At 34.7% G+C, this 24517-nt stretch overlaps 1 protein-coding gene across 5 annotated transcripts in view; it reads right to left on the bottom strand.

Moving 5' to 3' along the window:
- Positions 1 to 24517, bottom strand: part of POT1 (protection of telomeres 1) — a 55781-nt gene that overhangs the window by 9143 nt on the left and 22121 nt on the right. For all 5 annotated transcript variants that reach the window (XM_012568926.5, XM_072921018.1, XM_030256557.4 and 2 more), the window contains 9 exons: positions 22349 to 22479; positions 17999 to 18289; positions 13918 to 14073; positions 7154 to 7314; positions 4784 to 4872; positions 3569 to 3613; positions 2985 to 3141; positions 1487 to 1692; positions 62 to 197 (listed from right to left, as the gene is read on the bottom strand). In XM_012568926.5, coding sequence (XP_012424380.5) covers positions 62 to 197; positions 1487 to 1692; positions 2985 to 3141; positions 3569 to 3613; positions 4784 to 4872; positions 7154 to 7314; positions 13918 to 14073; positions 17999 to 18289; positions 22349 to 22479 — 1372 coding nt within the window. The remainder of the gene's footprint in view (positions 1 to 61; positions 198 to 1486; positions 1693 to 2984; positions 3142 to 3568; positions 3614 to 4783; positions 4873 to 7153; positions 7315 to 13917; positions 14074 to 17998; positions 18290 to 22348; positions 22480 to 24517) is intronic.

The raw sequence follows: 24517 nt of genomic DNA, 5'->3' as shown, positions 1-24517 counted from the left end.
CTGAACAAAATGCTAGCTATCACTGCAACTTGTGAAATATCAACAAATACTTTTAACCTACCCATAATATTTTACATTCCCTTTTAGAAGAAAAGGAGCTGAAAGATCTAGTAATTCAAGATCATCTTCTGTGGATCGCACAGGAATAACACACTTGAATTTTTTTGTAAGCTTCCAGATTTCTTTTAGTGTTCCTCCTATTAAAAACAAAAAAAACCCATGGTTTCTTAAACAGTAGTCAGAAATAAATTGAACAACTTACTCAGCTGATTTCAGGCCTTCAATAATAATTGATACCCACTACCGAAAACTCAAACAAGAGTCCAATACCTTCTCACTTTTACTCAACAACAGACTCAATTAAGAAACAAAGATGGACATTTATCAAAGCAGGTGCCTTAATATCTTCCTCATAGCTACCACTGTAACCAAGAGGTTGTACTTAGTTAACACCACTTTCATATAATTACTCCTATGATTTTACTAGCCATTTTCCTAGAAAAAAATCAAAGCAACCAAACAGACCTTTTACATGCACATATCCACACACAGACATACTTAATTCCTGACACTTTAATACCTGAAAATAGATTTACCAAGTTGTATTGCTCACACTGTTCTAGAAAATAGAGAAGAAATAATTTTTTTTTTTCTTTTTTTTTTTTTTTCTTCAGAAAGAAAAAGTTAGATTGAAGTCAGTTGGGAACATGTCAGAAATAAAACAGCTATCCGAACTAAGTTATTATAAAAGAAAGCAGAAAACAGAAGGGGTTTTGTCATTGACCCTAGCACAAAGGACCACCTGACTTACATTTGCTTGTTCACATCACTGCTTGAGCACAATTGAAGGGTTTGTTTTGAACTCTGAATGGTGCTATATGCAATTTATTATTTTTATTATATAAAGATTCTTCAATAGTATTCTTGCTAAATTGCTTTGTTTAAAGGTCAGTGGCTATTTCTCTTTCCTGAGGAAATCTGATAAAAATCACACCAACCAAAAAAAAAAACCAAAAAACAACCACTGAGAGAAGCTCTATTAATCTGAAACAACAGTGACATCCAGAGGCTGACAAATTTAATTCGACTCTTGTATTACCAGAAGCCTTTCAAAGCTTTCTATATCAATACTAAAAACAGGCTTGTTCAGAAGACTTGGCAAGTTTTTAAATCAGAACTGAAAAACAAGTAAGCACAGATAGCAAAAAAAACCCCAAATTCAGATGTTAATTTTAGCATAATCAACAATAAACAATATTGTCACAGTTTTAAAATAGACAGAAGCAGCTTGTAAGACCTTCACAGACTACAATCTCCTGTTTGCACAATGGAAACTTTTAGTTCCAGCTCAGTTTTTCTTTTCTTTGAAGATATCTTTATGATCATCACTACTTACACTGAATATAACTTCAACACATCTTTACTTTGTACATACACACAGTGGACACAGCGCTGTAAGAATTGGTATATTTGTAATTTACCTTACCTTCTATCATAATCAAGGTGTCTTCAGGATGTTGAAGCATTTCATCATGCTTCACAAAATGGATGGCAATTTCCCTCTGTTTCTGCTCTTGGGTAGTCCATGTTACAGATTCATACCAGGATGTATTGTGTAATTCTGGGTTTGGGGCAGTACCGGCAGAGCCATGTAAAATGAAGTCAAAGTCATCTCTATCTGGAACTTCTTGCCTAAAACCATTTCCAAATTGAGTTAAGTATTTTCTAACAGCTTCTCCTTAGGCAATCTACCAACAAGGATGACAGTATTCCAAATAAATATTAGAATATAGTCATGAGAGTCAAAGGACATACAGGAAAAATATCTTCATTGTTTTACCAGTTTAAACATTAAGAGTTGTACAGTATATTACGACCTTCCATGTTAATAAATATGCTAAGTAATACATTAAGTTACCTAGGAGCAGAGGGCAGCCTAGTGGCTACATCCCACACAAATGAAATCCATGGAAAACCAAATCTATCAGCTTTATGTGGTTTCAGTTGGGCCTTAAAAGGGCCACAAACTGCATACCATAGCATTAGAGTGAAAAGACTATATAAACGTATGTAATTTCAGGTTGTATGTTTTAGTCTGTTTGACTTTGCATAAACTGAGAGAGAAAAAAGAAAAAAAGGACAGGACCAAGATAACTTCACATAAGTAAGTGAGTCAGTACTGTCAAGGGAAAATCTGCAACTCTGCACCACACAGTTTCTATCCTGTCCTGCTGGAGTGCACCATTCGTGCATTTCCATTTGTCATACACAGAGAAGCAATAATGCAGGCCATCCAAATTGCACAAATATTATAGAATCAATTAGGTTGTAAAAGGTCTCTGAGAGTATCCAAAACAGGGCAACAAAGATGGTGAAGGACCTTGAGGGGAAGCTGTATAAGGAGCAGCTGAGGTCACTTGGTCTCCTCAGCCTGGAGACGACTGAGGGGAGACCTCACTGCAGTTACAACACCCTCCTGAGGGGAGAGGAGAGGCAGGCACTGATTTCTTCTCTGTGTGACCAGTGACAGGACTCAAGGGAACAGCCTGAAGTTGTGTGATTTCCCTGATATTTTTGGATCTAGAAAAGATGCCTTGTCTGGAAGATGCACTTTCATCAAAGACATTTCATTAATTCATTTGGAGACTATGATACCTCTTTGCATATCCTATTTTAAAACTGTAATAAAGAAACACTTAAGATACTTCTATACAAGTATGGTATGGAAAAAACTGTACTGCTGCATTTGCAAATGAAGAAAAATTATTGTTTTGAAAGCACTCAAAGGGTTCTGTAAATGGAGCTCATCTGATGATTTAAAAATATGCTACTTATTATATGTGAGTTCCAAATCTTTGCACATAATGATATACATTTACATTCAGCTTATCTTGCACAAAAAAAGTTGAAAACACACTGAAAATCTAGGCATCCCAAAACATACAGAGCAATTCCTAGTTTTTTATACTGCGCGCAACACTTACAAAGAGTTGCATTTGGAACAGTGAAGTTTAACAGACTGATGGAGCTTTTGGGGTTTGTAAGTTCTCAGCTTTGCTCTAATGCGATACTGTTGAGGAGCTGCGTTGTTTGTTATGGTTTTCAGTTCTGTAGTACTCAAATCCTGATGATCTGTTAATACTGCAAAACAATACACAAAGAGATGAAAAAGCACCATGCATACTATTAATCACCATCATATTTGTAATACTGGAAATGGCAATCGCAGGGATGCATTTCCAACTTTTCTTTCCTTCCCAGCTGCAGGCTTAGTTTTATCAATAGAACTTGTTATTACAGTCAGTAAGATAAATCACATTAGGCTGTGGGAGCATGGTGTACTTCAGGGTACAGAAACACAGCATGTACAAAACCTAAATGAAAGTAGAATATACAAATATGCTCTATTCTGTTTAACAACAAATAAACCCAGTACAACATACATGCATTTATACTCTTGGAATTTATACTCTTAGAATAGCTCTTCCTATAATAACCTTTAAAATAATGTTTCAAAACTATTGTTCTTCACTAAAATTGAAATTCACTAAGGTCAAATGTTACCTACCTGTAACAGATAACTGCTGACATCTCTGTAAGTGCAATTCAAGATCTAAAATAAAGAAGAATTTTCTAATTATTTTCCTTCCTTCTTTTCTTTTTTATCATACAAAAATGGATATATGGACATGCATATGGAAACATACATGGTATGTAGATAGACAGGTAGATACACACAAAACCAAAACCAGAACAAATGAAAATGAAAATCCCAATAATGTATGAAAACAATACAACAACAACAACAAAAAATACAACACAAAACTAAGAAAAAGCAGCAAAAGTAAACAGGAGACATACATTGCATATCAAGAGTTAATATATTAGAGGGGAAGTTAGCATATACATTAAATAGGAATGCTTATCAAAGTGAACACTTTTCGGAAGTATAATGTGAATGATCTGCTAACATAAATTGTATTCATCCCCTGCAATCTTTCTGGACAATAGCATAAATACATTATTCTAAGACCAATACAGACTGCCTGGTCCCTCCTCTGAACAACCTCTACTACACACAGAGAGTGCAGTCAAGAGGTGCAAAATTTTTTCTAAATTTTCTTTTATGTACTGGACATGAAGCATTTATTTATTCTTGACTTTTGCATCCTTTTAGAAATATCCTGCATTTTTATGTTAATAATGGCTGAGTAACACCGATTTTTAAAAGCTAGAAGCAGACTATGTCCAACCAGCTTTAGGGTTTAATTCCCTTTTAGTTATTCTTATCCTGGGCTAAAAATACAATTCAGAAAATAATATGGGGTCTGTAGAACTGTCTATAAGATATCACTGTTCCATGGAAGTGCACCTTATACCTCAGCCACTGACACAACTTTCCATCCAATAGCTTAAGAAGAGCTCCTCAACAGGCAGCTGTTTAGTAGCATTTTCAGTGCCTGTCCCTGCAGAATTGCCCTTTAGAGGAAGGCACTTACAAAACTCTGCTTTGTGATCTAATATAGTTTGATTAAGAACACCATCTGCGTTTAAGAATTTATTTACTAACTCCTACAAAAGTATCTTCCCATGTAATATGAAATGTTTGTGCTGGAAGACAAGAAAGAGTAATGTACATTTCCAGTCTAATAAACTGAAAGAATTCTCTAGGGCTTTTAATGTGAAAGTAGCATTACATATACAGAGAAGCAGTAACTGTGACCTTATCTTGACCATATATATATCTTAGAAAAAAGAGCAAATCAGCTTTCATTGCTCTTACCTGTAACATTGCCAAAAGTGCTGTCTATGTCCATTGAACACATGCTTTCCATATTCTGACTGTCTGTAAGATTCACAGATTCTAAGAATCTAAAGATAAATGGCATAATATTTTATAATCTAGAGAAATCTTTTATCTATCATCATACACACACACACACACACAGGATTACATAGACACACAAAACCTATTTATTATCAATACACAGGTATAATGTTCAGACATAAATGTTCTAACAGAGACATGAAACTCAAATGAACCATAATTTTCAGAAGATGATATTAATTATGCAGATGAGACACTTTCCAAATCACTTCTGGAACATTAAACACAAAATAGTGCCAAACGAAATATTTACTACTAGAAACAGAATTCCTGATAATGGAATATGGACTTTGGTTTCTTAGCCTTTCCTAAGGAAGAAAAAAAGTTTATAATGTTTGGAAGAAGGGGCAGATCACTCAGCAGGACTACAAGGATTTTATGCAGGCAGAAAATTAGAAATGCCAAAATCTGACTAGAACTTAATATGGCTACTGCTGTGTGTGACAACAAAAATAGCTTCTCCAAATGTATCATCAACAAAAGGAGGGCTAAGGACGATCTCCATCCTTTACTGGATGTGGGAGGAAACAGTGACAAAAGAAAAGGCCAATGTACTTCACATCTTCCTTTCCTCTGTCTTAATAAAGAGATCAATTAATCTCTAAGCATCCAGACTCAGCTGGGAAACAGGGATGGGGAGTAGAATGAAGTCTCCATAATCTAAGAGGCAATGGTCACTGACCCACTACACCACTTACACAGGTTTAAGAGGCTGGCTGGGATCTGACCATGGATACAGAGGGAGCTGGCAGAAGTGGTCAAAAAGCCACTTTCTATTATTTATCAGCAGTCCTGGGTAAGTGAGGAGGTCTCAGCTGAATGCAGATGGTTATCTAGAATAAAGGTCAGAGGGGCGATCCAGGGAACTACAGGCCTGTCAGCCTGAGCTCAGTGCTGGAGGTCACGGAGCAGATCACCCTGTGTGCCATCATGTAGCACATGAAGGATACTCAGGGGATCAGACACAGCCTGCAAGGGGTTCTGAGACACATCCTGCTTGACTAACTTCATCTCCTTTTATGACAAACTGACCTGCTTGGATGAGGAAACAGCTGTGGATGTAGTTTACCTGGACCTTAGTAAAGGCTTTGACACTGTTTCCCATAGCATTCTCCTGCAGAAACTGGCTGTCATGGCTGGGACAGCTGCTATTACCTTTGTTAAAATCTAGCTGGATGGCTAGACCCAGAGAGAAGTGGAGAATGGAGTTATCTCCAGCTGCTGGCAACTCACAAATGGTGTTCCCCAGGGCTCAGTACTGGGGCAAGTTCTGTTCAGTATCTATACTAATGAAGAGGACAAGGTGACTGAGGGCATGGCACCCTTAGTAAGTTTGCAGATGACCCCAAGTTGAGCGGGAGTGTTGATCTGTTGGAGTCTAGGTAGGCTCTGCAGAGCACTCTGGACAGGCCAGACTGATGGCCAAGGCCAAGTGTATGAGGTTCAACAAGGTGAAATGCCCTTGGGTCACAACAATCCCATGCAGCGCAACAGGCTGGGACAGAGTGGCTGGAAAGAGGCTCAGCCAAAAACGACCTGGTGAAGGGGCTGGAGCACAAGTCCTGTGAGGAGCTGGCATGGTCCTAGCTCTGATCTTAACATTTATCTCTACAACAAGGGGACAGGAAGTTGTATTGAGGTGGGGTCAGCCTCTTCTCCCAGGTAACAAGTAACATAAGGAGAAGAAATGGCTTCAAGTTGTGCCTGGGGAGGCTTACATTAGATATCAAGAAAAATTTCTTCACAGAAATAGATGGCAAGCATTGGAAAAAGCAGCTCAGGCAAGAGCCATCATCCTTGGAGGTGTTTTAAAGTCATACAGACGTGGCATTTAGAAACATGGTTTAGTGGGGCACTTGGACAAGGCTTACAATTGGACTTGATGATCTTAAAGGTGTTTTTGAGCCTAAATGATTCTGATTCCTTATAAGACAGTTTAGTAAAGAATGTAAATTATCTGCTTCATTGTGAACATCTTTAAATCTTACCACTTTCAAGTAGCACATATGCACAGGTTTAAAGTGTGCATAATTAGAATTAAGCTAATTAATATTGAAATCTTGATCCCTACTGTATTTTAAATTTTTTAAAAATTGCCTGTATTTATGTATCCCTCCAAATACTTCTCATCTTAGTGGTACTAAAGACATATTCCATTTTTGATTCTTAGAAACATTTACAATTCTAAACTGTACAGCTGTTACATTAGCCTAGAGTTTTCAAGAATGATCTGCAGAAAACCAAACATCTACACATACTACTTACTCTTTTAGTTCCTTAACATCTGGGTTACTTTCTGGCAAGAGTCCTATTCCTCGACCATAACAGGTGCCACCATGAAGATGAAATTCCATGTGTGAGACATCTTCATTGTCAGCGCTTGCTTGTTTCACATGAATACTGTAAATTCTCAGGAAACTTCCAATCTGAAAGGAAAAGAAAAACCCACTTTGATAACACAAAGTTAGTTGTTTACATGGAAAATTCTAGTGCTCATGAAGCTTCTTCCATGTTTTAACTGAATCATAGAACAGCTGAAGCTAGCAGGGACCTCTGGCGATTACCTCGTTCAACTCCTGTGCCCAAAGCAGAGTCAACTAGAACAGACTTCTTAGGGTTGTGTCCAGCTGGGTTTTAAGTATGTGCAGGTATGGAAACTGCAAAACTTCTCTCTTTGATCTTCGTTTTGCTTTATCAGGAAACATTACTGGCAGCAAAGGCTGATTCAGAACCAGAATAAGCCTTCTTAGTAAATCTAATTCTCAAACACACTTCAGAAGACACACCAAATGAGTCAATACATTCCTTTCCCAAGGGCACATTTGCCTTCTATATTCCCAACACAGACTGAGAATGGTATCCTGTGATTTGTCCTGGGAATGATTACATTTAGCAATTGACTTCCTGTTCATCATTGTACATGGCTTACTACGTGCACATGAACATACAAACATATCTGCTTACTCAGATTTCTCCATCATATCTCACATTACAGATAACATAGCACCAAGGAAAAAAGACAGTATGTGTTAGAAACTGAAAGACCTTGGCATTTTTCCTATCCCCATTAGATTTCCTCAGGTTCATGGAGAATATGCTTCTGGTTTTACTTAGAATGATTTTTTGTTTTCTGAAAGAGTTTTGTCAAGTTACATAAATGGACTTAAGTTAACTTATACAAGTACCTATTAAAACGAAACTAATGGAGTGGTGAACACTGAAAACACTGCTGGATTGGTCTGCGTTTCACAAAATGGGATGGGACCTTGACTGGTTGTAGACTTAGGATTTATTATTATCATACAAGCAAAAAGCACGAGACACAGAGAAATAAACACCTATGCAAATCTAGATTAAAGAAAAAATGTAGTATATGCAAAGCCTTTTTCTACATATTCTTTGAACTAACAGTATAAAAGAAAAGGTGTCAAGTCATTATACTCTAATAAGAGAAGGAGCCACGTGGGTTTAACATTAACAAAAGGACTTCTATGAACTTCAAACAATACACAGTAATTCATTATATAACTTTTTCTATCTTTGCAAAGCATATATCTAGGACTTTTCACATCTTCACCTATCAATGAGTTTTTGTTCTTTCTTGTTATTTATGATAAACAGAAATGTATTCACTTGGTTCTCATTTTCTTAGCTTCTTATGAGAAGGTTTTGAAATTTCTTAGCTTTTCTCAGCTTTATGTCTACTTTCTGGGGCTTTTTTGTGCTTTCTAAAATCTTTTACCTTTTTATATTCCTACAGAACACATATTTTTAAGTTTGGTTTTATTCCAAAATACCACTCCCATTATCCCCCAAAGAAAACCCACACACCCAACCAAACAACCAAAACCAAGCCCAATGTTCTAAGGACAGATAAAATGGAGACTCAGTTATACGGTTACCAAATATATTTTAATATAATCTGAGATCCAGATAATAGCTGGGAAACTACACACACTCAATGACCTGGTTTTATATTAATTCTAAAAATCTTTTATATAGTCTGATAAAAAGACAAATTATTTTAAATTTACTTCAATTAAAATTAATATTACAGCAATTTATTAAGTCATATTTCAGCTTGAGATCAAACTTTAACCAGTGGAAACTGAAAAAGTATTCCTGTTTGATGGGATTGGTCATGTCATACTACAACACTTTTAAACACATGTATATATGCATAAAAGCAGATGGAGCAGCAACCTGTGTCTAGAATCCTCCTCTGTTCCTCAAGGAACAAACTACAACTACATAATGCTGGTATCAAACTGCTCTTTTAAACAATAATCACACATGAAAAACGCAGCATATTTTCCAATCGAGGCAGCAGGGACATAAAAAGTGCACTTCAGCCCACACCTATTTTGCTTCTGGCATGGAGCTCTTACCAGACTTTTAATTGATCTGCCCTGTTAGTAGGCTGCTCATTTTGTTCATTTAAAGCACCACCAGGACAGTGTGTGCATTTAGATGGCAGTTAAGAGGCTTATCTAAAGACAACTTTTTTTTCCTTTTCAGATGCTGATTTCACTTAATTATGAATATTCAAAAAAGCAAAGGACACTCACATTAAAAGACCAATCTAATGACAATGACAAATGATTTTGGAGAAAGTTTTTTAAAAAGTTCTTAGCTATGTTCTGCTTATGGAACAACTTTATGCAAATAAAACAGTGTCAAACTACTTCCCCACAGCCAAGAGCAATTTGCATATAAACAGGAAAAAGTTGATTTTAATTGACAAATTTCTTTTTTTAAAAAAAATAGTATATAATAAATTAGTATTTTCTCTATGTATAAACACAAACAATTAAATATTGGAGAGGAGAGCTCAGAAGCCAAGAATACAAAATGCTGCGTCTACCACCTAAACTTGTGTGCTAAAAGTCACACAAAAGGCAACCGAACTACAAGTTTTAGTGCAACATTTATTTTGCAAGACTTACCATCACTAAAAAATAATCTTCTAAACATTTATTGGATCCTTTTCTGAAACTGTTATATTTTATATTTTTATATATTGTAATATCACTTTGAACTACAAAAAAAAGAGATGCATAACAAGCAGCATTGCCAAAAGGTCTACAAGGTTCTGAATGTCAGCCCAGAGATGCTGGGTGGACAGCATGCTGTTTCCATGGATTCCTTTGGGAGGCAGCCTTGCTTACTGTTAGCAGCACAGAGCAAACGTGGATGCTATGGATAAAAATGTTACTGTATTTCTGTTTACAGAATGCCTGCAGACCGAGCTCTTTATATACATATACAGCTCTTTGCATTCCGATTCAGAAAAAACTGTAATCTAAATTAAAGTAAACACCATAGCCATCACTAAAATCTACACACCCAGCTCCTTACTTGACTTTGCAGCAGTTCTGTTTATGACCTACCTTGTTTAGAGGAAGTTCATTTAAAAGTGAAATTAAAGTGAATAAAAACATTTCTTTTAGTCATATACTACAGGAAATATACTAATACCCTATTTTCAGTCTGATTCAAATATGACTATTTAAAGAATACATATTAAGGCTAGAGAAAATTGAAATGCAGAAGTCATATATGTAGCTGCCTGTAGCTAGTTAACTAGAACAACTTTTTAGCACAGGAAATTCTCATAATTATTTCAAAACATATAGTGTGTTCATAATCACTCTGGAATTCAGTGAATTCACAACAGCATGTATCATTGCAGGTAAATAGTCATGTTTGTCCAAAAAGGCACACAAGAAACTATCTACAGGAATCACCTAAAAAATTCACCTGCACTTATTTTTTTTGCCTATATTTAGGTTGATTGTATTCAGTGGTATTTCTTTGTCATCCTTTTTATTGCATCAATAGTACAATTTTACTAAGTAAATACTGCATGACTTTCTGCAAATGAGACAAAGCATATACATGGCATTTGGGCACCATCTTGGGCAGTAAGAAATACCAACTTAAATCCATTTAAGAGTTTGAAGGATTGAAGAGTGGGTCTTGGGTTTTTTCCCTTTTCAATGAGTAAAAAGACAGAAGTGGGGAGAATACAACTTACATGTCAAAGGAATGTAGGTCTGAAAAAGATGAAGCAAGATATTGCAGCCATGTAGTAACTCATTTAATTTGTATGTTGAAAATGTGACTCTGGCACTAGGAAAGCAAACTTCTTAGTCCAAACTGCTATCATGAAAGACATGGCATGATGCTGTGGGAGAAAGCTGAAAATATACAAATTCTACACCTGAAGATATGTAACACAGAGCAAATACTGTGAAACTATGGACTAGGACTCATATGTATGCTCAAGGTTAATTGTTTTAGTTGCATTATCCATAAAATGGATGGCAATACAGAACTGATGGCATCAAGCCAGAAGAGGAATGCACTGATCTCACCGAAAGAGAGAAATAAGGAAATCTCTGACCAGCTGCAGGCAGCTGGACACCTGCTGACCACTGACAGTCACTCACCTTGATGCTTACCACCTAAGCAAAATGCCCCAGATGGAGAAGCTCATGTCACAGACCTACTCCCAAACTGCATGGCAAAGTCAGTGAACCCTGATTAGTTCTGGAAAACCAGCATAAGGCTAAAGAATGTGGAGCAACTGTATTCCAGACAGTTGTAGGCTGGGGCTCCTACAGTAACGAGAAAGCCTTATCTACTCCAGGTACATTGCCAGAAGAAGAGAGAGATTCAACCAAAAGCAGTGAACACCATTTTCTTTGCTTAACAGTAGGTTTTGCCATGTTCTTATGCCCCAGGTAATAAATAATCTGCTTCAGAGATGAGATTTCTGAAAATTCTTTTTGTTGCTGAAAAGCCACAGTCTTGCTCAGCAGGAAAGAGATGCCAATAAATATAGAGGGAAAAAGTCTACTTTCAGCATCAGCTGCAACATACTTTCAACATACCTTTAACTAAAGTTCTCTCCATATAACACTTTAAATATTATTTGTCTTAGAAAATAAGATAAAGTGCTTATATCTTCAGTGTTCTCTGGATAGATGATCTAAAGTTTTTAATGAACTTTTAATGAACTTTTGCAGCAATGTCCCTGACACCATGCTCCAGGATTTGCCAAAAATTCCCTGCAATATATTTCCCACTTTCTCTAGCATGTAATACTTACTCAGAGCTTCCTTGTCTGAACGTGTGCTGACAGATATAATTTTAAAATAAGAACATGTATTTCAAGGTTTTTCTAAATCTGCCCTTCTTGTTATCAAGGTTGTGTAAAACAGATTGCTCTTACATAAAACATAATTTCCAAGCTGCAACTGTCATTGCAAATGGTACACAACAACAGTCGAGAGTGTAACCTAACAATTCTGTAACAATTTACATTCAAAAAGACCACTCTAAGCTAGTGCTAAGTATAGAAAGGAAGATTGAAAAATAGTGCACTTTTTATTGTTTCTGAAACCACAAACTAGCAAAATATCGAATCATACTTGGGAAGGTGTATGTGTAGGATACACTAAACACTTGCCAGCTCTACACTGCCACAAAAATGAATAAAAAAAGAATTTGCATAACACGATCCTGAACTCAATAAAATATCATACATATTTGGATTATACTTCTTTATGATATGACATGATTTCCACTAGTATTTAAAAGCCTTTAAAAATCCCTGTCTATTTTAGGGAGAGTTCCTGCCAAACTATATCTATTTTATAATAGATATAGAGATAAAAATTATTCTGTGAAATACAATTAATCCTACATGTTGCAATCTGAAATCAGTAAATATTTCTGAAATTTAGTTGTCAGCATAACAGTCCTTTTTGTTTGATAACTCCACTAAGACAAGCAACTAGAAAGTGGTGTACAAGAATTATCTTATTTGAAGCTTCTATAGCTTGCATGACTGCAACTACTGCAACTTTGGACATAGCCAGCAGGACAAAAACACCCACAAGAGATCAAGGGGGGTTTCTTAACAACTTCCTTTGAAATTATTAAAGCTTCTACTACACAGTGCTGTATCCAGCAAAGATAAAAATGCTTCAGAAATATGAAAGAGCAAGTGGATAGGAAGTAAAAAACTGAGAGCGAGTATGAAGACATCCCATGTATCACATACTCAATTTATATTATGATTCAATTCTTGAATATAAATGGGGAAGAATAATAAGTATTCTTATTATTCTTATAAGAGTATTATCAGCTAATCAAGAAAATATGTTTTATTAATATTAAAATACTTTTTTCCTTCATATTCAAAACATACCATTTCACTAGAACATTGATTTTTTTACACCAGGTAGCAAGAGAAAAATTCTGGAAGAGAACTTGTAAGTAATGAAATACTTCTGTCAGTTTTCTTACGAATTCTTGCAGAAATTCTTACAATTATTTTGCTATCTGTAATTTACTTATGAATAGGTGTTAATTTATCAAAATGATTTCATGTCTGCTGTGAAACCCAGCAAAAAAAATGTTTATCACTTATCTTTATTTTCTGGTAAAACGTTCTCTTAAAAATGATCTTGAGTAGAGAGGGCAAGGCATGAAACTTCGCCAAGTTCCTGTATTCAGAAGCAAGATGGCAGTATTGCCGAAGATCTGATGTTTAATTATGTTGTTGTTTTCTCTATCTAAGCATAATCAACATTACTGACCTACTAAATGAAGATTTCACTGCAAACTGCAGAAGCTTATAAAACAGAAGATCTTCTACTGACTTAAGAAATAAGGGTCTTTAACAGGACTACAGGTTTAACACTGCATTGTATCATTTAAAAATAATTCCAAAGCACATAATACATTTGAGTGCATTATTTTCATTGTATCATCTATTATATTGCAGTGTCTGGAAAGTGCTTAATTTGAAGAATTTTTTCATGGCAATTTTTGGGTAATGAGCCTGTTTAACACATGCTGAAGTTTTGCATTCAAATAAAAGATATGGGAAATACAGGGAAAGATAAAGACACACATGAAACTAATTACAGAAGAACTGAATTGATGCATTCTCTGAAGTGATTTCTAAGCAGAAAACAGGCCACAAAAAGAGAGTGAAATACCAAACTGCACATTACCTTAAGTGATTCTGCCAGTTGTACATGATTATCATAGACCAGAATGTCCACTGCCAGATTTCTCAGCTGATGAAGAAGAACTTTTTCTCCTTCCAGGTCTTTTGCTTCCACAGGCACCTTCCATGTGCGGTAGGGACATTTAGTGCCATCCCAAACCTGCAATGCAAATTAACTATTTCAATGTGTTCAGAATACTTTAGATTCAGACTTTAAATAACTTCTAAAATATTTTGTTTGATCAAAAATTATTAACATTAAGAGATCTTAGTTGTAGTATCAATCTAAAAGTCCTTAAAATACTTGAATTAGACCTTACAGGAGTTTTTAAACTTATTACTCCTTACAGAGTGCAAAATAACCTCTACAGAGAACATAATCAAGTCCTAAGACCCACAATTTGTTAATAGTTAGATAAAAAAAAGAAAAAGAACAGCTCTAGCAAAACCTCAACTGCTTATCCAGCACAGAATGACACAATATTCTGAGCTGGAAGGGACCCACAAAGATCAAGTCTAACTCTTAAGTGAATGGTCCACATGGGGATTGAACCCTCAGCTTTGGTGCTCTCAGCACCATGCTCTGACCAGCTGAGACAATCTCAGGGTCAGCTGTTACAACCATCAGAATTCATCATATGCAGAACTTAATATTTTAATCCTGCTATAAGGGTTTTTTAACCACTCCAGCTACAGTATGTGACTACGGAGTGCACTGCATATATTGACTTAATTACTGATGATCTCTTATAGCAGTATACACTGCTAGTTACACAGAACATATAAGAAAAACATCAGTACTTAACCTATATTTATTAACAAGGATTTTAAAACTTGTTTGCCTAAAGCTAAATCCTTGATACACTCCAAGTACTGAAATATCAGTAGTTATTTTACAGCTATCAAAGTGTTCTGAAAAGGTAAGTTTACTGACAGGCTTAATACTTGAAACCAAAATCTTACTTCTTAGCCCAAACACTTTTCCGTAAACTATGGTTTCTTGAGTTTCTGAAGATATACTCTTCTCAAGGACTCAAAAATAATGGTTTGATATGCTGGCACAGTAAAACAAAAATCTAGTAGCATTTGGACTTCTGAAATGCTGCATTTTATAGAATTTCATACATACAAGTTCAACAGAATAACCTATTTTCCAATTTTCAGACAGTTTGTGATTCCAAGGTGATTTGTCCTATGAGTGAGGCACTGCAGAAGGCAAGAAAAAGGGATACTGAAGTCTAATTTTTGAAGGATTTTTGCCCCTTATGTTTAACTGCTTTGGATCAACAGACCCACAGGAAAAGATCTAAGAATCAGCAGAGCCATGTATAAATGCACTAAGAATAACACATGGAATATGCATCCAGAACCAAGAGATAAAAGCGAAAACTGTTCACAGAGAAAATGACCCATGACATCAAATTATGTTGCCAAATAAGAGTATATTCTGAAGGACCCAGATAATGAAGTGGTATATGCTGCCACAGATTATAAAAAGCCTGTTATCTTCTGATCCTGCACCATGAAATACTTAAAACCACCTTTGAAAGAGAGGTTGTCTATTGCTTGAATTATCACATCTTTCCCAGAACTCAGCTTGAAAACAGATTTAGTGCATATATACTACAAATATAGTCACTCTGACATAGTAAACAATCTTAAATTTGTGAATTTTTCCATTATTTTTCAACTGGCTTTACTTGGTACACATTGGTAATTCTACTCTGTAAAGATGATCTGACAAATGGATTAAAATAACCTGCATGCTTCCTGTTCAGATAAAAAGGATGACTTAAGTTTTAAAATGTCCTTTGCCAGAGGAAGTAACAGGGCTGGCACCAGGGCACCTTTTAGAGGAATTATAAGCTATTAAAGTTTCTTTAAAAAAAAAATCTTTCAAAAGTAGCTGGGTTTGGGTTTTTTCTAGCACAAATACGAAAACAGATAAAACTCTCTACCTCAGGAGCTTGGAAAACTCTACACAAAACATGGAAACATCCTGGTTTCAAACTGTTTTGGTTTCAAAAATGAATACAGGAATAAAACCCAAAACTGGTTACGTTAATTCTAAATAAGAAACAACAGATTGTTCTATTACTAGTCATGAACAGATTGGAGCTAAAGAAAAGTTAGTGATAACATTTGATCACAATGACTGGAAAACACTAAAATGGGAGAGACAAAATACCTGTTTCTGTCTTCAGCAGAATATGCTCATTGTATGACTTATCTTAATGCACACATTTAAGTGACAGACAGAAAGGAAGAAAATATTAATAATAAAAATGAGGCACAAATGACAGAATAATTTCTAGTGTGTATTCTTTAGTCTCCACCAATATGACTAACAAAATTCTCAGAAAATGGTAAACACTAACAGCTCAATGATACCATCTTTATGCCATGTCCAACTCTGCTGCTGTGCAAATAGGAATTAATTTATTAAGTGTAATGTAAAACTTATGCTACAGGTGATACACAAAATTGCTGAAATTCATTTCAATTGTCTTTGAAGCACTCTACACTAGGTACCTGAGGTCAATGCTTATAATAATAATAACTTTTCATAGTATAATCAAACATTTATTTAACTTCTATACTTGGAATAAAATAAATGTAAGAAATTATTATAAAATGGATAATCAAAACAATACAATAAAATAATATTTAATTATCACTCAATTAGAGCTGGTATTGATTTTTTTTTTTATTGAGCAAATCAAGGAAAAAAATCAGAAATCTGTCAACAAGTTTTTAGAAAGGTTTCTCTTCTATCACAACCAGTATTTAATATCAGAAATGGATTTTGCCACTGTTGAAAAATGGAGGAAATTAGCAACAAAATATTAATGTAGCAATTTTAAGCCTGTCCAATTTATTGTAATAGATCTTTAAGTATTTCATATTTTATGCTAAAAAACTGATCAACCATTATTTGACCTCAGACTTCTACCTTCCTAAATCTAAAATCTACCCTATAATTTTCCCAAGTCATCACTTTACTATACAAAAGTGACAAAACTGTCTTCAGGTCTTGCAAGACAGAAATGTGTATAAAGAAATAATAATTTAGGAAAGCACTTGTCTCTGTCGTTGCAAAAGGTCCTTCAATGCTGAAGATACACTTACTAATAAACAACTTAAAAGTCATGAAAATTTACTGGGTCTCATTTGACATCTATTTTGCAAGGCATAATTAAATGGAAATGTTTGTAGCAGTTGCAGAATATGTTACAGCATGAACTTAAAGTTTGTTTCTCTGTAGTAATGTATTGTTCTGTATGAGAAAAATCTTTGATGCTGCAATGAAGGAATAATGCCAAGTCCTATTTCTAAAGATATTGTAACAATACAGTTTAACACAGTAGAACCAATAAATAATTTTATGAAGTCACAAAGTGGAAAATAAGAGCTTGTACTCATGTTTTACCCATCAAGTACAAAAATAAATAAAGAAGAGTCTTGGAATACCAGACTGATACATCTGAACTAAAACTAGGAATATTATGGAGACCTCCTTTTCATTTAGTTAATGTTAAGGATCACCTTTAGAATCTGCTCTCCTGTTTTGTGGCACTTTGCATTTTCAGTGAGCACTGATGCCCAGAGTGCTTACATATAACTAAAAGAAGCTGCCTGAAATCCATCCTGATAACATAATCCGTTCATTCTTTTTTAGGCAGTGCTACTTACTGCACTAACAATATCCATTAAATCTAGAAAAACAAGCAGTAAATGCTGCTAACTAGAAAACAAGGATATAGTTTAATAATATTTTTCAAGGTTAAAAATCTTGTAATATTTATCTATAAATCTTTGTGAAATGGTGATCTATATAATTCCATCTATATAAACCTTTCTAGAAAACCAAATCAGGTGATCAACTTCAAAGACAACCAGGCTTCCTATTTTGTTTTCATAAAAACAAAATGTTTTCATAAAAACAAAATAGCCAAGGGTCAAAGATTTGTTTACACTAAAAATATTTGTCTACATAATATTATTTAAATTAGTGTCTGTTTTATTGAAAAATGTATCACAATGTCTTAATAAACCTAAAAATTATTTTAAAAAAGGAAGTTTACCTTTAGAAGAAAAGAAGATCCATCCACTTTTGCTTTTCCTACCAGCTGGCAAGTGAGATCAAAGAACAGCATTGGCTGAACATCAGACAATTTTGTTGCTGATCCAGAGATGGAAATATTACTGGCTGCCCAAATACGTAATTCTTCTACTGTTTTCTGCTCTTCGTCGATGAAAGTGTACACTCTGCTAGAAGTTCGAGGAACTACTGGAGCTCCTACGGTTCCATCAAATGTTAAGGATGCAAATCCCCCACTGGTAATTCCCTGCATCTGTCCATTGTATTCCCTGATCTGTAATAAAATATGAATGAGAAAAAATAAAGTTTGCACTGCATGGATAAACAAATATATTTCTGCTTTATCATGTGCCTGGAAAATGTACCAGTGATGATTTCTGTCTCTGGTTTCATTGGGAGTACAGAGTCAAAATAAAAACAAAATGGTAAAATTAATATTAATAAGAAAATAAAATGTATAAGCAGAAATATAATCTTACATGAGAAATTTTTGAAGAGGCAGACTAATAACTACCTCTAACACTTATACCTACAGCATCTTTGCAGAGTATTGTATTTGCACACATCAAAATATTTGTGTGGGGAACACATCAGGATTGCTCTTTTAAATGGGGAAACTAAGGCACAAAAGAAATTAATTTTTAATTAATTAAACAGCAGAGTAATGGCAAAGTTATTATGGATTCCTGTTTTTGGCCCCTCACAATAGCCATTTCCTAATACTACTAAACTGAAAAAAATCTATCAGTTCAAGGAGGTATTTTTCTTTTTCCATAAAGCAAGCAGTGATGAGCTTTCATTCCTTGAATTATGAATCCAGCTATCACAACTATTCAACGTCCATTGCCCTGCTCATGGAAGGTCTCCCGAATCCTGCTGATCTCACTATGTATCTGCTGCCATACAAAACATATTATTTAAAGTCTGAAGCATTCATTCAAGGGTCTAGTCTAGTCTTACTGCTCCCTGCAATTATAGATTTACTTATATCAAAATTCTGCATGACTCATTATCCAGAAATCTGAAACAGTCTGTTTTGATCCATTCCTTTCTAATTAATGTGGGGCTACCAAGTAAGCAGTAACATGCATGAACACGGCATTTGTGAGACAGTCTAGTATGGGATTCCCAGCACTCAATTTCCAAATGGTTGAAAATCCCGCTGATTTGAAAGTGCAGAACATCCAACGTGTGTCAGAAGTTCTAAACAGCAAAATACTGCCAATTACTTAGGCCTATAAACATGGTGAAATTTAAACAGCACACAAATCAGGCATTCACTGACCTTGGAAATTCATGAGAAAAGCAGTTCAATCTTGGTGACAGGAACTCCCTTAATCCCTGCTACTCTGACACAATGCATAAATGCATTAAGGGTCGTGTCTAAGATAAACTTTGATTTACTTAAGCATTCTTCAAACCTGACCAATGGAGCACATTAATTCAGGATGATGTTTTTCTTCAGTGAAACACTGAAAAACTCCAATATTTTACCCTTTACATTTAAATATTGAAAATACAAGAAAAGCCAAAGCACAAATAAGGAAAACACATGGTTTCATTATCAATCTGCCCCCCATTATCTACCATCTGAAAAAACATGTTCCCCTGAAAGATGTGATCTAATATAAACACACAGATTTAGTGGCATTATATTCCATAGCTTCTCTAAACAGGTAACATCCAGAGGGGATGAAAAATCTCATCACTTTTACCTATTCATCCTGTATCAAAATATACTTCAAGAGTATTTTTTGTATCTTGTCTAACATGTGAAATATTTCTTGAAGTGTTTTAATTTCTCATTTACCTAATCATTTATTTCTTCACTAGTTCTTTAAAATCATCATAAAAAAATCTTGATTTCTTTCTTAGTAAAAATTCTGTCCTAGTCTTCTGTGAAGGCTCTAAGCCTTTCACAAAACCAGAAAGAAAGTATTTTGTCTCCCTGGACTTCCACCATCAGTTATTTTCCTCTTTTCCCAAATCCCTTCCTCTTTTCCCAAATCCTGTCATGTTTTGAGCATTCAAGAGGCTGACATACTGTACTTCTGACATCTCCCAGTACCCTCATTTAGTGAATTTGAAATCAGCCTTGATGTTGGAAGAGGCAATTATAACATAATAATTAAAAAAAAAAAGAAATAAAATATCTAAGAAGGTAAATCTCAACTGTCATGATGACAAAATGACCAATGATCTTTAGCAAAACCAGATGTCCTCAGGCACAGGAAGGTGGAGCAGCTACTGAGTCCTCTCAAATATAAACAGAATTCAACAATTTTATTTAGTGAACAAGAGAAGAAAGAAGAGAAGAAAATGTAGAATGGGCTTTAGAACAAAATATTTCATAGATGGAAAATTCCTTATGTTGGACCCACAAAACAGATGATGGCCAACAGAAATTCTCTGGGCTTGTCCTTTAAAAACTGCTGAAGTCATGAGGGATCACTGGAGTGCCCAATGAACAAAATCTATGGACAAATGTTGTTTCATTATAGCAATCTTAAGCAGATCTCAGATCAATTTAAGCACTGATACTGTAAACATGTTGTATTTTCTAAACAACTTTGAAATTGAATTGAACCTATAAAGGAGGTAATCTGGGACTTTTGCATATGACAACAATATCCCCTTCAGTAGATTTTGTCTCATTTCTAGAGGACGCGGACATATTTTTTTAAAAATTGGTGGGGGAGGGTGAAGCAGGGGGTTAACAGGGAAGCAGGGCAGACTGCTATCTCTTTAAAAATACCCTGAGAATTTCAAATAATTTCAATAAATAATGGTTGCTAAATAAAAATACCCTCTGGGACAAAAACAGAGCAGATAAAATGCATTTGGCTTGTTCTAAGCAAGCAAGTAAATTCCAATACATATTGCAGGAGTATAGCTTTTGTAAACTAAGGAACAACAGGTGAAATGTCATCTTAACAAACTGCATTGCCAATAAACTCTAGTGATTTCTATGGGGTACAACCCGATCCTGAAAAGAAGCTCATCTTGAAATATTTATAAATAGATTTACATCAAAGTAAAATACATTCCTTTTTTTTTTTTTTTTCTACTGAAGATGATGTTATTCATTTCACTAAATGGAAAAGTGTGATAGCAAGTAGTGTATAGGGCTGGAATAATAGCATCTCCATGGCAGTTTTCCATCAAAACTGATTGTTAAATTATAGAAGGAAAAGACTATTATGAAACCACTGCAGGCACAGATCATCTCAGAATATCAAAGAATGCCTAGGGAAACAACTTATACCAAACTAATGTATATGTTTTTATACTAAGAAGGAAGATTTCATTTCTTTATGATTGTCACTGATGATATTTGTATGAAGGAAAGTAACCTGTCAGAAAAAAAAAACAAAACACCAGAATGCATCTGGTATATTTCATCATATTTTGTAAAAGTTTTCTCATCTTAAGTAAATGACCTAAACAAATTTGGATAATACAGAATGTTGATTATATTCTCTAATATTTTCATAATGTAATCCCGGTTTACTTATATCTCTAGCTGTATGAACAAAGAGATACTAATGAAACAGAGAAGTCATTTGAAGTATAAATTAAACCATTTTGAATATGTTTAAATACCACAAGAAGAACACTGAACTACCAAAACTATGTGCAGGCACCTTCTAAAAGAAAATTAAGTCACATGGAAGTAAAATGGTTTTTTTTTGAAGACATGATAAACACATTTAGGTATTAGGACCATAAATGATAGCTTATTCTCTGAATTGCTGCCTGCAAAATAAGATTGTCTGAAACATCTGTAGCAATGGAAACACAAATTAAAGAAGCAAATGAGCACTACATTGCATTTTATTTAACAATTCAATTCACCTAAAGATATAAGTATTTTGTGGAAAAATTTGTATGCAAGAAGTTTATATACTTAAGCCAGTTGAAATAAATTCTGGCTTAGTAATTTAAAAAGCCAGCAGGCACTGTGATACTGCTTTAGAAATTCTACTAGAGTAAAAACTTACTGTTTTGGAATATTTTCTACATATTTAAAACCTCAATTCTATCAGTTTGAAGAGGAATAAATTGTGCTGATTTATGTCAGTTAAATTCTATTCATGTAAAAGTACGATACGGTGTTTCGTCACGTAGTTTAATAAATATTGTTTTTGAAAAAATGTCATCGTTTACTTTCAGTTTTGGCCCATACCATAACCATAGTTGTTTTAACAATCAGCTGCTTTATCCAATGTCTCCAAGAGTTAATTTCTGTACATATAGAACTGAATTATTCCTATGGTCCTCTCACTGCAGAAAAGCAAGCACATAACCCCCCTCCCCCCACCCTAGTACATACCTTTATTCTATGAAATCGAACAATATCTCCAACTTTGTAAATTTTTGGTAGAGAATCTAGGTTTCCACTAAAAAGACTGCATGTTAACTTCACATTTGATGGGTCCACAAGTGTTACAATTGAGCAGTAATCTGTAAAATATAAGTGTCTGGATGAGTAATAGGAATTATGGAATTATTAATACACAGATAGTAAATTTGGGAGGAACACCCCTATGGCAAATCTTTTTCTGCTATGATCTATTTAATTTTTCAAAAGTTAATTTCTTTACAGTACCATTATAACTGAAGTGTGGCCTATCTTGCTGATAATTAGCCTTAATAACTGAAAATGAAATGTGTGATTAAGCACAGCTGTGTGCAAGAACACACAAACCTTTTTCTTCTGTCTGAAATAGGCATGCTATTCTTTCACGTTTCAATTACTTCTACAAAATTAGGTGCATATCTACAATTTAATAAAATAATTTTCTAAGATTTATTTTGCACAGCTTTCTGAAAAGTTAATGAGTTCTACAAGCAAATTAAAGCATAAATTACGTGACTGATTACTTGATTTCAACAATACGTAAAATATATATATATATATGCCACAAGAATAGAGTCACACAGTGGTAGCTAGAAAGTAGAGTAAAAATATGAAATATGCCTTTCTGAAGTTAAACTTCATAGAATTTCACTTCTAATAATGATCTAAAAAGTAAAATCAAAACAAGATACAAAGATGACAATGCAGACCAGCCCAGAACAGAGCAGTATTTGTGGATGACATAAACGAAACGTCTATTTTCCATTTCAGCTTACCAAACATTTGTGCTCTGATACCTTATAAATGTAAAACAGAGCAAAAGTACATTTGCTCTTTCACAACATGGCAGCTGCTAACCTACCTGAGAAACCAAGTAACAGCAGAAAGAAAGGCTACATACTGGCCCTGATCTCCTGTACCTCCTACTGTCCCTTCAAGAGACATCTGCAACCATAGCCAGAGGAACAGAGACTAGGAAGGAGGGATGCTTGGAGTGAAGCTGAACCTGGGAAAGGTGGAGGAATGGTGTTCTCCCTAAGTGTTCAAATAGTTATTCCTTTCTCAATATCTGAATAAGTTATTAAATGTTTATGTTAACTGGTAATGAATTAAGTTTACCAAATCAAATCTGTTTTGCCCTGACACTTTCTCATCTCTTAAAAAGAAAAACCCAAACATAAGAGAAAAAAAATTGAAACTATCAAAAACCCCAACTTCCCTTAGCTGTAATTCTATGAGGCACCTAGCTATAATGACACTGTGCCAGTTTATACAGCTAGGAAGTGAACAAAAGTCTTGTAGGTCTAAAACAAATTCAATAACGTCCCCATCATGCACATTATAAAGATGCAGACACAGAAGTTGTTGCTAGACAGTTTTGAAAGAGAATGCTGTCAGTCTAGTAAAACTGACAGATTTGCCTTATATAAAAAAGCTACAGGAAGGCAGTCATAAAAAGATGATTGTTATATGTAAACTCTCTGAATAGATTCCCTAAGCACAAAGGCAGGTATGTAAGACTGGATTAAAATACATGCTTCAGAAGAAATAGTCTTCCGTTTCCAGCACATATACCCTTAAATTTTGTTATCATTTAAACTTAAAGTTTAAATTCCCTAAAGATTTGAGTGAATGAAGTGGTGAAAAGAATCCAATGAAGACTTACCAAGAAATAAAACTTTTCCTACAGATACAAAAACCTTCTGTATTTCTATAAAACTAGTACAACTAGTACAAGGTCCACATACAGTCTATTTTAACATTCTATGTTAGGAATGTCAAAAATAAACTCCAGTCTCTGGCTGACAAAACTGCAAGTATTTACTACTGTAATCCAAAGACTGATTTATTTCTTTGAGTATGAATTCTAAAGGTTATTTTAAAAGATCTGTTGCAAATATGAGCAAAATGAGCAATTAAGAAGAAAAGCCCATATGGTTCATAGATTTACAATCCTTTGGGGATGCAGAATAACATGCTACAGTACACTGATATAATCCAACATCACAATCAAGGGGAAATGGCAAAACATTCCACATTAAAATTGTGGTTACTCTTTGATGCTGTGATTATGCAACCTAGTCAGCTTCATACATGTGCAGCTGGTAGAAGTTAAATACACTACCTCAATTTTCTGTGTAA

The sequence above is a fragment of the Taeniopygia guttata genome, chromosome 1A (assembly GCF_048771995.1).
Source record: "Taeniopygia guttata chromosome 1A, bTaeGut7.mat, whole genome shotgun sequence".
Lineage (NCBI taxonomy): Eukaryota > Metazoa > Chordata > Aves > Passeriformes > Estrildidae > Taeniopygia > Taeniopygia guttata.
The sequence above is the reverse complement of the archived record's forward strand: the minus strand, read 5'-3'. Positions and strand labels throughout refer to the sequence as shown.